Genomic DNA, 15,760 nt, shown 5'->3' on the forward strand with positions numbered 1-15,760 from the left:
AGTAAAGATGTCCTGGGATTCAAAGTGCACCATGTATAATCCTGCCTAGCTCGGTGCAAAGGCACTTCCCATGGAAGTACCTTGTATTTGATGGGAGAAGTTGTTTTTTGACATGAAGCAGTTGTTTTTCAGAGCGAGAGTTATGTATTCCAGTATGAACTCCACAGGCGTATTGGTGGGGATCTCTTATGTCTGTAGTAGGTTCTCCACTACTGAGATGGTTGCATCCTGGGGAATGTTTGTGTACAATGCTTCCACGTCTAATTTTAATCAAGAGATTGATTTCCTCAATGTTGTCAGTGTTAATTTTGGTGATCAGATTTAGGACATCTCTCATGTCCTTAAGATAGGAAGGTGTCGTCTGGACTAGAGGACGCAGCAAGAAATTGCTGACCTGGCTCAGGGGTTCAAGTAGAGGCCCAATCCCTGACACAATGGGGCGTCCTGGGGGTGGAACAATACCCTTGTGTATCTTGGATAGCAGGTATAAGTAAGGTACCTTGGGAGAGGTGTTGATAAGGAAGGCTGATTCATGTGTGGAAATCCATCCCTGAGTTACTGCTTCATTTACTGCAATCTTGATGCCAGTGAGTAGAGACTCAGTGGGTCCGTTTCCAAAGTTTTGTAGTACTTGGTATTGTCTAGCTGATGGAGAAATTCTTGCTCGTAATTGCAGGTGTTGATTTTCACAGTGGTAGCTGCATCAGCTTTACCCTCCTTGGGTTCCAGGCAACAAGACCTGAAAGTGACCAGTTGTCACTAGTGGCTTTTTAGCATTGACACAATGATAAAGTTTTGCAGTACTATATAGCACTGATTTAATATTGCTTCTAAAGTCCAGAATTTCAGTGAGAGTTATCTGAATGGCTTCATTTTGGTGTCTAAGTTTATTTTAAAAATCTACTTTACTTGTTACTTGTTATAAATTGGTGTCATATTTCTTTTGAGTCATGTCAATTACTTATCCTCCATGTTGGTACTGTGAAATGCTTAACAAATGTTCCTGTAGTAAAGCCTGACCGCTCTTTGCCACTCTATCAGGACTGAGCTAAGGACTTCTTATTGTGAATGCAAGGACGCTCTTTGTGGTATTGTGAGAGTATTGCATGGTGTAGTCTAACCAGCATCAGCACAGCACACCACATAATACTCCTACTTCCAAGAATAGTGATGTTAAAGTTAGATTGAAGGAGGCAAAAATCATCTGTATATGGAAAAGGTGCATTATGTGGCCCAGAAAGAGATGCGTAGATGGTGTGCTTTCATTAAATGTGTTACAATGAGCTGAAGAATATTGTGGATATTACTGGATTTTGCAACATTCTACAATGGTTAACCACTCACAGCAGTGGCATACAAAACTTGAGGGGGCCTCCCTGCAAAGTACATGGAGGGCCCGCCCCCAGGCTCCGAACACAGACAGGAGGTCTGAGGTCAGGGGCCTGCTGCCAGAGGGCTCCCCCTGGAGCTCCGCCGGGCCCCCAGAGCGCAGGGGCTAATATTATGCCACTTACTCACAGCTAAACATCTCTTGTTTTTAAATAAAATCTAATTTGGCTCGTCGCTGTCTTCTTTTTTTAGTACTGGCGATGAGCATGCTCGTGGTAACTGGGGATTCCTGGATCAAGTGGCTGCTTTGCAGTGGGTTCAGGAAAATATTTTGCATTTTGGCGGGAATCCAGACTCTGTCACCATATTTGGAGAATCTGCGGGAGGAGTAAGCGTTTCAGCCCTGGTAAGTTTTTCAATAAGTACAATAATGATTAAAAAAATCAATAAGTTTCAAATCAGAATTAATTATCATTGTACCAGTTTTATTTATTTCTACAGCCGTAAAGTAGCTCTTGGAATTTTAAAGGAGAGGCACATATTCAGAGATTCACCTAAATGAAATGATAAATATTGTGATCCTTGATTTAAATAAGTCCCATTTGACACTGGTGCCCCATCCCCTATTGTTCTGCCTTAATCTAAGCTAGAAGTCATCAAACTGTGGGCTGCCCCTCTGGAGAGGCCTAAATTAAGCTTAGGAATGACTTTATGTCCAGGCCATTAGGAGTCTTGTTTATGCCCTATGGGGAATCAAAATCATCCTAAAATACAGTTCTCTATTTCGAAAGAAAAAAGACAGGGTGTCACGCCACTCTGTAATGGGCCATCAGTCACAATATTTTCAGTGCAATGAGAATTTCTGCAGTGTTTCTGTAGGCATCTCAAGGTGCACCCGATTACAGGAACTCAGTAAGCTTCGTGGTCAATTGGGACATATAGCAGCGTGAATGATTAGGGATGAATTGCATTATTTTTCTGTCAATGGTGTTTGAAGGGATTTTATAGGCAAAAGAGCTAAGCTTGAGAGGTTCATCACAGGCCGCACTCCTTTGCTGGCACTTACACATCTCCATGTGTATGTTTTATGTGTCCCAAGAGTCCCCTTAATCTGATCTGTTAGAGTGTTCAGACTAATAAGGGACCCTTACAGAATATGGCCATCGTTAAAAAAAATAAAGCCTCCCCTTGCCATATCCATTGATTCTTGCCTTCTGCTAACTGCCATAAAATAAATGAAGGAGGTACCTTCAATTTCTGCTCCATTTCAATTCTCACACTGGGATTTTCTTAAATTCCATAAAAAATATTCAGTTTATTATACCCTCCCACACCTTCCTCTGGCATTGCTCCCACTTGAATTTCCTAAATATTTATACAAAAACCAGTTACAGTGTTCAGACTAATAAGGTACCCTTACGGAATATGGTCCTCCCTAAAAAAAACGAAGCCTCCTGTTACCATATCCATTGATTCTTGCCTCCTACTAACCACCATAAAATAAGTGAAGGAGGTACCTTGAAATTCTGCTTCATTTCAATCCTCACACTGGAATTTTCTTAAATTCCATTACAAGTATTCAGTTTATTGCACCCTCCCACACCTTCCTCTAGCATTCCTCCCACTTGAATTTCCTATATATTTATACAAAAACCAGATGGCCTGAACCCCCCCCCCCCCCCCCCCCCATTACCACCACCTTCATCTTACCTTCAGTAGCTTGCATTCTGGAATACAATGCATTTGTTCTCTTTGGGAGAGTGGGAAACAGGTACTTCTCAGCAGCAGACTGGAGCTTCAGCAGATGAGTATTTGACCTTTCATGAAGTCCATCAAACCTCTGCAGGATGAGTGGAAAAACAGAGAAAAGTATCCTACGAAAGTCGGAACAAACATATGTTTCATAGATCTGTTAATGCGCATATACATTTATTAATAATTCTTGCTCATTTTTTAAATTGTGTGTTTTCTTCACCATTTAAATGGAAAAAAAATCTTTATTTGACAGGTCCTGTCTCCCTTGTCCAAGGGATTGTTCCATAAGGCGATATCTCAAAGTGGGTCAATACTCTTTCCAGGCTTGCTCAGTACCAAACATGATGTTGTACTCCTCATTCGTGATGTAAGTTCAGTATTTTATACTATTTTGTCATGATGTCATCAATGCCTGTAGTGAAGGTAGCGATTTAGATGCATACATTGCTAGGTTAGCATAAGCGCGTTAGCTTTTAGAAAGCCATCTTGCCACTTTTGCTGCTTTTGCACACAACACTGCTGAGACATGTTATTATTTGAGAACTGCTTGCTTGCCTTTTCTTCACATGAGAACTGTCTGTTGTTCACCTCCCTAGACGTGCACTGCGACCTTGGTCTGAACATTGTGTGCAAAACACTCTGAGCCGCCAGACAATGTATGTTTTTGAGTCCAGGTTGATCGGCCCATTCTCTAGTCATAATATGCACACAGCTGCAAATACCTGAATGTTGAGAGCCTTTAATATTACAGTTTGCATGCGTTTGAAACACATTCTGGAGAAGAAAATTTCCAGGAGCAGAGCAAAGCTGATCCTGTGATGTGATCCACCTAAGCTGATCTTTACGGTATGGGGTTCCCCATTCAAGCCTAGATACCTTCTACTAGTCTAATAATATTAGTTTACTAGCAGAAGGAAGGTGGCTGTATTCCACTGTCATTTATACTATGATTTCTCCTTTCATTTTCTATGGTATTGTAACAATGCTGATGGTTTTATTATAATCATTTGTCTGCTTATGTTAGCCAAAGTACTGCATCTTAGGACACGTAGTTTATAAAATAAACCTTTTAAACTTTACTGTGTCTCTGATTACTTTGTTGTGGATTGATATATGAATAATAGCGAACAGGTATTTCTGATTCCCACCATTCCTGAGAATATCTAAAGTCGCTTGTTCTGGGTTGTCTATACATTGGGACCTCCGAGATAATACGGATAACGAATGGGACACTGATGCTGGTCGGATAGGGGTTCTGGGAACTGAGGTGAGTTTTTTGGTACACCACAATTCACTGAGGTCCTGGTTTCCTGCGCATAGTCCTGTGCACGAGCAGAATCCCTGCAACATTCCCTAATATCAGACATAGACTGTTAAGGGGGATTTGTGTTCTAGTGTTCTTGTGAGGGCTAATGGCTCACTTTTGTGGTCAACACAAAGATATTTGTGACATACGCTAAAATGTACTGAGTGTCTTGTACAAGAGAACTGTGAAGTATTGGTGGCCCAGTATGGACCAGGACATAGTAGAAATAGTCCAGGTGTGTGATATTTGTTCAAATAGTGACAGGGCTTTTAAAACTTTACCTGTACCTCTACAATCTACTGAAGTCCCAGAGGGTCCATGATCTAAGCTGGTGATTTATTTCATCAGATCATTTAATGCTCTACCTTAGAGATTGAAATTTGCCAGGGTTATGGTAGATTATTATACCAAATGGTGGGAGGTGGGGTTTTTGGAAGAACCTAACACAGATGGTGCTATCAAACTCATGATAAAGGTGTTTTTAAGAGAGGGATGCCCCAAGAAAATCGTATCGGACAATGGTGTCCAATTAGTTTCCTCTAGATGAGAGAGTTTTGGGAGAAAAATGCTATCAGACCACAGGAGATTTGCACTTTATCACCCACAAGCCAAGGGCCTTGTGGAGAAAATTAATTGCACCATAATGGATTGCGTGCAGCGCTCTCTTCAGAACAGAGTTGAAGTACAAGGAGCTGTGGAGAGTATGTTGTGATCTCAACGGTCATGCTTAAACAGTACCACCGGGTTAAGTCCCTTTGAAGTCATGAGAGGATGTGCACCCATTTCCAAAATGCATCCAGCTTGGTTGCATAAATTTGACTCTAAAACTGATAATGAGAATAGTGTTGACAGTGTGGGATGATCTAAGATTGAGATATCGCAGGACGAGATTAAAAGTTGGCATGATGATAGATACAAAGTGAAAGAGTTTGTGCCAAAAATAGAGGTAGGAGATTGGGTTTGAAGTAAAGGTCCTACTTATGTAATGAAGGGTTTATAAAAATTCAGAGCACCTGTTCAAGATGAAGATGTGTCTGGAAGTGCAGTACATGCCAAAGGAAATAAATGGCGGAATTTAAAAAGGGTAGTGAGAATGGGTGATGTGAAGTTTAGAAACACAAGTCCCACAGGCCTTGACCTGTCTCTGGGTCAAGGAAATGCTTCTCAAATTTTTGATGTGGTTAGAGATGGGGACATGGAGAGACGCAAAAGTGTTAGGTCAATTAAGAAACCATTGCACTTCCAAGATGTATAATCCAAAATCCAAAGTGGTATAAGATTATTCGTTTTCAGCAAGATCTGTATGCTGTATTTAATGTTTTATTTGCTATGATTGATGTGTGATTAATTGTTTTAATGGTCTACTTTATAGTTTAAATATGGTCACATGTTTCTTTTGGATGCCGTAAAGAGTAAAGTTATATATAACTTTATAAGAGTGGTTCTACTGTAATATAAGTATGTTGTGCCCTGGTTTAGCTAACACTTTGTATTTCAATGAGAAGAAGGAAGATGTTGTGGTGATGTTATCAATGCCCTCAAGCGCAGACATAGAATGTCAAGGGGGATTTGTGTACTAGTGTTCTAGTGTGACCGTTTATCCTGATGCTGCAGAGGAAAGGGGTTGACATGAATAAAACTCAGTGCTTACTTCGCAATTTGACGATATCTTATTGAATAGATCTACCACATATTTGTAAAGGTGCTTGAAAGAAACCTGGTTCCCTTTTAACGCACAGCAAAGACATTTTAGTCATTTTAGGATCTGAGCCTTGTCTGATTTCCCTGACTGGGTGACTGTGACACCTGCATTGAAAGAGAACTGGGGCCCTATTAGACATAGGGCGCACTTTTCCTGTTTGCACCAGGGCGCACCTTAAAATCAGCCGCTCTGTGTTTCACTGTGCCCGAACACCGGCCCTGGCAAAGTTCTTGGCCGCCCCCCTCCCCCCCTCGCGGGGGGGTTGGGGGTGCCGCCAAGCTCTTTGCCAGGGCCGGTTTTCGGCCGATTTTGTTACAGGGCCGATTTTGCAGCTATGCTGCAAAAACGGCCCTGTAACAAAAACGGCCCTCAGGGGCCCAAAACCGACCACACCCATGCGGCGCACCGGGGGATTGCCCGGTGCCCGCTAAGGCCAGTCCGGCCCTGGTGGAGGAGGCAACCCGCCTGCGCTTTTAAGACGGGAGAGAGATACCCTTGCAGGTGGGTGCAGTGAGTGACTCTAGAGGGCTGCTATCGCCGGCGCACTGATAGTGCTCCACCTTTCAGTGTACCTCTTGACAGCTTCTTTTCCTCTGCGCCCGCATCAATAATACTGCGCGGGTGCAGGGGCAAAAGAATTCCAACATTTGCATGGGGCCATATCCCCATGCAAATGAGGTATCACCCTCTGCTGATAGCACTGGTGCTATATGTGCACCAGTGCTATCTGTATTACACAAAGGGCTGCACAAGCGTTTGAGGCCCTTTCTGTAATACCGATGTGCCCTGGGGGAACACAATGCAGCACACATGCCCGTTGCACCCCTGGGGTACTTTCTCAATACGTACCCTGGTAGTAATGTGAACAAAAAACACTTGGACCATTGTTTGGTCTAGCTATCAAAAAGGAATCAGAATTGTGAATACAAAGTATTTTTATGGTCTCAAATCTACGATTGGGAGTTTGTGACTACAAAAATAGTTTTGGCAATGTATTAAACCCATTTTGGGAGTAAGTAACTTTCTTGCAACTCCTACATTGGTTTCGAAATGAAATGGACAAGGAACCCGTAATTGGAAAGGGTGTGTTGTAGGCATCCCTTTCAAATAGCTATTTTTATCCATGTGTATCAAGGCTTAAGGACCAAAATAGAGATCATAAACCACTGAAAAGTTGCCAACCACTAAATTAGGACAATAACCCATTCACAAAAGGAAAGAGGTCCCTTTGGGGGCTCTTTCACTTTGTGAATGTTATGAAATGTTTGTTGAGAAGAAGAGAGTGTCACACAGCACCACTGCCAATTCTGACTCAACATTTTTTTTTAAAAAGGAAGCTTTTCCTTTTAAATGCAGACCTATTTTCTTAAAGGAAAATTGGCTGCATTTTAAAAACAAAGGTTACTTTATTGAAAATTTGTCATAGGCATGATGGTCTGCTGACCCTCACATCCCACCATCCCTGTGGTAGTGGCAAATCTGACTGAACTGCAAATTGCGGCCTACCTAATGAATATTAATTAAGTAGGTCTGGTTGTGACTCAGTTTAATTCCGTTTTTTACAAACTGCCCAATGGTACATATGATAGTTTGCAAAAATATTTAATGTTTGCAAATTGCAACCACTACGTTGTGACTAGGAAATAGGACATCTGGCCCTAGGTTCCTCTTTTCTGACACATGAGAGGCACTCCAATTGGACTATCCTAATACGGATGTTGAGGATGAATTTTTTGTGTTAGTGCGTAGATTTTGGTCAACAGCCATTGAGATTTTGAAAAACAATGACAACACTATACTTTACAAAACTCAGTTTTACTCCATAAGATCCCCTGTTACAACCACCCACTGCTTTCTAATAACTTTTAAGACATAAAGACTGTACGAGTAACAGAATATATTAACCTAATTTAATAAACACAATTAGTTAATTTTTAACAACAGAAGCACTGTGGATGAGGTTCAGTTAGTTTTATTTGTCTTTTGTTGTCAGCCTTGTGCACTTTATCGAAAGCTTACAACAGTGGAAATGTAACTCTGGAGTTACACCTTCATAAAAGGAAGCATTAAAACATGAGCAACTGTGAATTTTTCCTAGGATTGAAAGTCAGGCTGTTAAATAGACATGAATCCTTTATATTTTCTCTCTGATCAAACTAAAAACTGCAATGTGATTAATAAGCTGCCTGATCGTCGTCGTTGTGGCCAGTCCTCTTTGTCGGGTACATCCTTTCAGAATGCAGAGTGCTTAATAAGCTGGATCTGTTGGCTTTCATCAAATAGACAACCATATACCCTCACCTATACGACCACGAAGATGAGCATTCCAGACCTCACATATTGAATTGAACAAGAACATCAGTGAGACAGAAACAGTAGCACTCACATATATAAGATCAAGATTGAGACAGACACTTATTGACTCAACACTTGCAGATCATCAAAGACACACCCACTCAAGCAACATCTTGAGGTAGTCATTACAAGCACAGATACTGCAAAACATTTACCCATAAATGTCCATTGCAGGCACAGCCATATGGCCTTTAATGGAAGTAAATCCTCACAAACACAGCTACTCCGGCCTTCAATTATTGTAGATAGTTGCCAAGGCAAAAATTCTCCTAACTGTATGATCAGTTGTGCCTTTCTGTCCATTTATGATTTAATGCTAATTCTGTCTGTTTTCCCTCAGTGTCCTTAACATTTTCAACACCACTGGGCTGCTTTGAATATATATTCTGCTCTACTAGTGGGGCACCTGTTTCAGATAGAAAGGGCGTGTACTCTAAGTGTATCCCCATATATAGCAGAGGGAAACTCTTATCCCTCACCTACAATGGGAAATTGTCTATTGGTGGTTAGTGATAGCTTTCCATTCTGAAGGGGCATTTTGTTTACTTGTGCTCTCACAATCCAGCTACTGACCCATTGTGTGAAATGAAAACTAATTCAGCCCTTCGACGCTGGGTCCTTAGAGTCCCCTTTGTTTAGTGTGACTTTTTGGTCCATGTGTGGAAATCCATCTCTGTATGAATGGTCTCCTCCATGAGTACAAAGTTCCTGCAGCACAAGAGTGAGGTCTCACTGCAGGATATCTTCATCGCTGTGGTCATGATTACTTGCATGTAGCTGCTTCTGTGACATGCACCTCAGAGAGCCTGAAGCTGCTTGAGAGTTTCTGATGAATTCTGCCAGGCCAAGACCTACAAAGCAACAGCAGCTGAGTCATACATGCTTCAGTACTGATAGAAATGGGGGTCTCTAGTTGGCAAGGGTTTGCACCAATGTCCAAATAGGGACCCTTTATCCTAGTCAGGATAAGGGAGTTACACTCCTAAAATAAGCCCTGCTCATCCCCTTGATAGCTTGGCATGAGCAGTCAGGCTTATCTTAGAGGCAGTGTGTAAATCATTTGCACATAACCAACAGTAATACAGTGTAAGCACTACAAAAGGACACCACACCAGTTTAGAAAAATATCCAATATTATTATATACTTAAGACCAGACCAAAAACTATAAAAATCCACAATACAGTACTTATAAATATTCAGTTATCAACATAACCTTGAAAAACAGTTCCTTGAAGTCAATAGCTACCTCTGGAGCTATCACGGTGTCGTGAACAAACATATCCAAACAGTTCTGGCTGACCGCAGCGTCACGGGCCAGCTACGCTGTCGGGAAGACCCGGAAAACAGTACCTTTAGAAATGCAGGGTGTCGGCGATTTCTTGTTGAGCTTCCGGAAGCAAGGCGTCCGCATGTGTCGGTTCGGGAGGTTGGTGCAGTAGTCACCGGGTCCTTGAAGTCACACGCGTTGCAGATAGAACTCCTCACGGTTGAAGTCCGGAGCACTGGCATCGGCAGGCGTCGGGTGCTGCGGTGCGAAGTGTAGAGGTGCAACGTGCGATTCCCTCAGGTCGCTGTGCGAGGAGCGGCTCGGTGGCGGCCTCAGATGGCGTCATCCGTGAGACCAGGGTCGCGGTGCGAAGTGATGCGTTGCTCGTCGAGGTGCTTGCAGGTCACGGTGCAAACAGCTTCGTCGCCGTTGCTGAAGTGCTGTCGTCGGCTGATGAACTGGAGTCAATGGCGCCAGCATCGGTAGGCCAAGGCTGAGGTGCGGGAGGAGGGCAATGTGTTGTGTAACTTTACGAGCGGTGACCTTGAACAGGGATACAAAGGCTGCATCATGAAGCGAGGTGATGTGGAGTGTGGTGCCCACAGGTCATGGTGTGAGCAGCAGCTCCGTGGCTGCATCTGCAGGCATCGTCAGTGAGACCAGGGTGGCGTTGCAGCGTTGTGGTGTTGTGGCGGTGCCCTCTGTGGTGCCTTCAGGACACGGAGTCGGCAGCAGCTTCGTAGACGGTGTCAGGTTGTTTTTTCTTCTGTTGCAGCACATAACACACAGTCTCCAGTGCTGTGGGTAGAAGAACTTGAAGTTTTTGCTGTTCCTGAGACTTCTTGAACAGGGGGCACTCTCTACCTCAAGCCTTTGGAGAAACTCACAAAAATAGATGGCAGAAAGTTCAGTCCAGTCCTTTCAGTGCCCAAGACCGAAGCAGCCACTGCAGGCCAACACAGCAAAGCACTCATCAAAGTGGTAGTTCCTCCTAACAGCTTCTCCAGCTCTTATTCTTGGCAGTCTTCTTGGTCCAAGAGAGTTCTAAAGTTCTGGGGTTTGGGCCCTAGTATTTATACTCAAAATTCCTTTGTTCTCTTAGGCGGAGAGTGTCTGTGCTTAGTCCAAACCAGTTTGGTCATCTGTGGTGCAGCTTCCTGGTAGGAGGTGGAGACAGCATTGTCCAAGGCAGACAGGGCCTATTCAGGTGCAAGAGAAATCTCCTCCCACCACTCTAAATGCAGACCGGGCCTATTCAGGTGCTAGATACAATTCCTCCCACTACACTGAATGCAACCCAGGTCTATTCAGACGAGCCCTGACTCATTCAGGAAAGGCAGGACACACATCAACCCCTGGTGGCCATGTGAGAGAATGCACCTCTCCAACTCCTGTCACTCCAAAGCCAGACAGTCAATACACATCCTAGCAGAGGCACACAGGATGGCTAATCAAGAAAATACCTACTTTCTAAAAGTGGTATTTTAAAATGTGGAATGTAAAAATCATCTTTACTAAAAGATGCATCTTTAGATTCTGAGTTCAGGCATACTAAACTTTATTTTCCTATCTGGTCCCAATGGGAAGTTATATTTATAAGATGTTATAACTTAACTCTCATGCTTTCCTATTGGCCAGATAGTCTTTAAATAGTGAAAAACAAAATTGACAGAAGTTCACTCTCAGGTCATGCCACACACACCAGGAGATGTCCTACCTTTCACATACACTGCACCATGCCCACAGGGGTACCTTGGGCCTACCTTAGGGGTGACTGATATGTAAAAAAAGGGAAGGTTAGGGCCTGGCAAGTGAGTACACTTGCCAAGTCGACATGGCAGTTACAAACTGCTTGCAGACTTTGCAGTGGCAGGCCTGAGTTTCCTTTTCAGGGCAAGACCTTCATTTGATGCTACTCTCCCTTACCTCATCGTTTGCCCCCTTCTTAGCCCGCTATGTATTAGCTGTTGTTTTACTCTCCTTTGACCCCTTTGTACTGCAATTATTCATGTTTATTATTCTTTTTTGATGTCCATATTGCATTTATTACCTTCCTATCCTTCCTTTTGTAAAGCGCTCTGATATCTTCGGGAGTGTGTTCGTGCTATATAAAACTTTATAAATAAATAAATACTCATGTGGGTGGCACAATCAGTGCTGCAGGCCCACTAGTAGCATTTGATTTACAGGCCCTGGCACACTAGGGACTGATAAGTAAATCAAATATGCCAATCATGGAAACACCAATCCATAACACAATTTACACAGAGAGCATATGCACTTTAGCACTGATCAGCAGTGGTAAAGTGCCCAGAGTCCTAAAACCAACAACAGCAGGTCAGGAAAAAATAGGAGGTAGAAGCAAAACGTTTGGGAATAACCCTGCAAAAAAGGGCCATTTCCAATAAGTACCACTCAAGGCAGGCACTGTTCTCCATCACAACCACTGGACAAAGGATGAGATGTTTGGTTTGATTGTTTCCAGGTCACTTTCCAATGATTGTTTGCTGCACTTAACTTTTACCAGTTTAGACAACGAAGACACATGTTCACCATGCTTTTGTCTAATGGGGAGTTGAAGTTTAAAATTGGCACACCCTCTGATTTGCCCTCGCTTCTTGCCTTTGCCATCAGTTTATAATAGTTGTGTTGATTTTGTATAACTGTTTCTTTTCTGTTCAAGACTAGAAGTAATCTAGAACCAGATGGCAAGACCGAAGCTTCAGCTCTTTTGCTTGGAAGGAAAGCATATAGGCAACTAAGAATGGGGGGGGGGACAGCCTTGGCTGGGAAGAGAGCAAGACAACCCAAGATGATTGACACCTTACCAGGGCTGGACTGGAAACCAACGTCAGCCCTGGTAAAAATGCTCTCATCAGATGCACCCTTTATGAGGTGGTGACAAGAATGAAGTTACTAAGGTAACTTATCCAGCTGTATAAAAAACCGCCTCAGCATGCAGCCCTCAAGTAAAATGCCAGAGTGGCAGAATGAACAGTTTGTCCAGTGCCCTACATGGAGGGAAAGTTCATAGAGGTCTACGATCCATGAGGAGCTGCAGCATAACTGACCTGGCCAACCACAAGACCAAAAGATATCATGAGAGGGCCGAGGAAACATCAGTTGGTTGTGTCTGTTGATGCTGTATTACTCAATTGAGCTGCCCGCAATTCACTTGTCTGCCAAGTAGTTCAAATATCAAGTCCATGACCTTTTGTTGGATAGAAATGTGGTCTATAAACATTATTTATAGATGCATTAGGTGCACATATCTCTTCTTTCTAAGCATGATAGTACAGGGTGTCATAGATGAGATTGGTCTCCATAACCTTGGGACCATTTCAACCACTGCACAACATCTCACAGTTTCTGTGTTATGTGTGGAAAGAGTTGGTAGTACCCTAACCCTGATCTAAAATGCCCTGCTCCCCTTTTGTGCTGTCTCACTCTAAATCTTAAACCTGCTCATCTGTTTCCAAGTTAGAGGGACCAATGTTTGTGAACAACTTAACATGCTTATTACATTTCTTAGCACTCTTGGTACCCTGGACCATGGCAAAGACTTGGTGTAAGAGTCATTGGTCCTCGGAAGTGTGTCCAGTACCCCTATCACATAGACCGAAGCTAGGCCATCCATCAAATTCCTAGTTTTTGATCAGTTCCCTCTGTCAACAAATATCCTTCTTTTCCGTAGTTTCTGATTCCTATTTTCCTTTGGTGTTGTAATTTTGTGTGAGCACTACAGTTTGGACTCTTTCAAATCTGTCGGCGATGGAAAACTAGGACAAATGGCAAACATATTGTTCCCGCTGTCTAGTTCTCAAACCCCATTAACTAATGAGTGGGAGTTGAAACTCATAGTAAAAGAGCAAGACTTTCAGAAGAATGCTGAGGTTTTTGCCATCATTTCCATAGTATAATAATTAATGTTAAACTGGTTATAGTGCCTGATGGTTAAAACTTTATATATTTTGAGGGCTGTACCTTAGCCCTAGTAAGTGCTTAGGCCTTCTTGGAGCTCTTTTTCGATCCTATTAACTGCTTGTGAGAATCCGCCAATAGAAGATTGAGATTGAGATTCCCCTTCGCATGTGAATAGCTTTGATTCAGTGGGTGTAATGTCACCGTAAATGGGCAATCAGGTTTGTTTTGAGGGGTTCTCGCTAGCCTGAAGTGAAACACAGGAAATCATGGTTGTGGAGGTGTTGTGTTTTTTCGCATGCTCGTCTACGTTTTGGGATCAAACAATTCAGGGTGTGTTTAGTAGCAGATAGCATGGCATAGTTCCCACCTGCCAACTAGACCGGCCTCTGGAAATATGTCTGGAAGGAATCAGAAGGGATAAGTGATAGTCTTGAAAGGAGGCTGTGGTATACGTTCTGTGGCACAAGACTCTTCCCCATACTCTTCTTCTCAACCAACTACCTACTGCAGGTTTCATGGCCTATTTATGTGTCTGGTGGGAGACACACTGAGTCAGTAATGTGGAACCCCTTGGATCTGCTATAATTGTTAACAGAGGTCCTTTAAGGTAGCCCAGTGGACCCATCCATTCAAGGCAGAGGATTGTGTGTCACCTAACTTAAAGTGTTTGAATGTCATTAGTTCTGTGTACCCTATCATGTCTCTGAAGTGGATGAAATGAGTACTCTTAGACCTATCAAGCCTAAGGTAGTCTTCCGCCAACCCTTTAGCCTTCCTCCTCCATTTTGCTGATCTTGTTTTTGCTGGCCTTAGGTGTCTGTGCACTTTACCACTGCTAATCAGTGCAAAAGTGCATGTGTTAACCCTTCAAAACATGGTATCATTGGTTTATCCCAAGTTGGCATATTTCATTTACTTACAGGTCCCTAATAAAGAAGTACTGCATGTATCCAGGTCCTCTAAATTAAATGCTATTAGTGTACCTGCAACAGTATAAAGAACAAATGAAGGACGGAATGCTGAACAATGCAAACGTTCACCCCAGTCACAAAGATCTGGGTTTAATCCATTGTTGTGTTGCTCACCACACCTCCCAGGTATGGACCCAGCCATATGCAAATCAGTTTTGACCCTGTTCCTCATGGGAACAGTCCAGCCTGAAGTGCCAAACCAGGTCCTCCCTGGACTGGAAACAATCATAGTGGGACCATTTTGGGGATATGACCCCTCATCAGCCAGGATAGCTTGAATCTAGTGGTGCAGTGAGCATGGTACCCAAGTCTGAGCATACCCTTCCCACAAGACTAATTTGCATATGGCTGGGTCCAAACTGGGGTGACCTGGCGAGCAAAATAACAATGGATTAAACCCAGATCTGTGACTGGGGGTGAGGGCTTGAAAAGTCTTAATACTCCGTCCATTACTTGATTTTGTGATGTTACTAGTGAGTCTGCAGCACTTATTGTGTCACCCACTTAAGTAGCCCTATAAACATAGTTTAGGCTGCCATTGCAGCCTGTGTGTGCAATTTTAAGCTGCCATTTCAAACTGGCAAAATGAACCTTTTGCCAGGTCCAAACCTTCCTTTTTAATGCATATGGGTCACCCTTTGGGTACTACTCACCCAACAGCCCACAGGGCAGGATGTAATGTATTCAAAATGTAGAACAGGTAACTTCAAGTTTCACATGTCCTAGTAGTGAAAAACGCTTACATTCATTTTGAGAGTTACCATTTTACCTTTAATAAGATGTAACATCAAAATTTGAAACAAGTAAACAGTTCATGTTTGGTGTATTTGGAATTGTAATGAAAATTACTCTTGTATGGTAAAGTTGGATTTTAAAATACAATTTTGAAAAGGCCACTTTTAGAAAGTAGGCTATTTAGTGTCTGCAGCCTTTCTCTGAGTCATATGACTGGGTGTAGCTGATAGCTGGGCTTTGTGCACTCCTCCTAGACAGCCGCACACAATAGAACAATTCGGTGTGCCTGGATAGGCCATCACTTACAGGGTGGAAGGTGAAGCTAGGCACAGTCCTACTTACTCTTGCAAAGGCTATGTCCTGCCCCCATACATAGGGCTGCATACTCACTGTAGTTAGTCCGGAGTCATGGCAA

General features: G+C 42.9%; 1 protein-coding gene across 1 annotated transcript in view; it reads left to right on the top strand.

Annotated features, from left to right (window-relative positions):
* LOC146776047 (fatty acyl-CoA hydrolase precursor, medium chain-like) overlaps positions 1 to 15,760 on the top strand; it is a 275,087-nt gene that overhangs the window by 62,026 nt on the left and 197,301 nt on the right. Inside the window, exons 6-7 of the mRNA XM_085639929.1 lie at positions 1,582 to 1,735; positions 3,338 to 3,451. Of these exons, the coding sequence (XP_085496055.1) occupies positions 1,582 to 1,735; positions 3,338 to 3,451 (268 nt within the window). The remainder of the gene's footprint in view (positions 1 to 1,581; positions 1,736 to 3,337; positions 3,452 to 15,760) is intronic.

This window comes from Triturus cristatus, chromosome 12 (genome assembly GCF_964204655.1).
Source record: "Triturus cristatus chromosome 12, aTriCri1.1, whole genome shotgun sequence".
In the NCBI taxonomy this organism is placed as follows: Eukaryota; Metazoa; Chordata; class Amphibia; order Caudata; family Salamandridae; genus Triturus; species Triturus cristatus.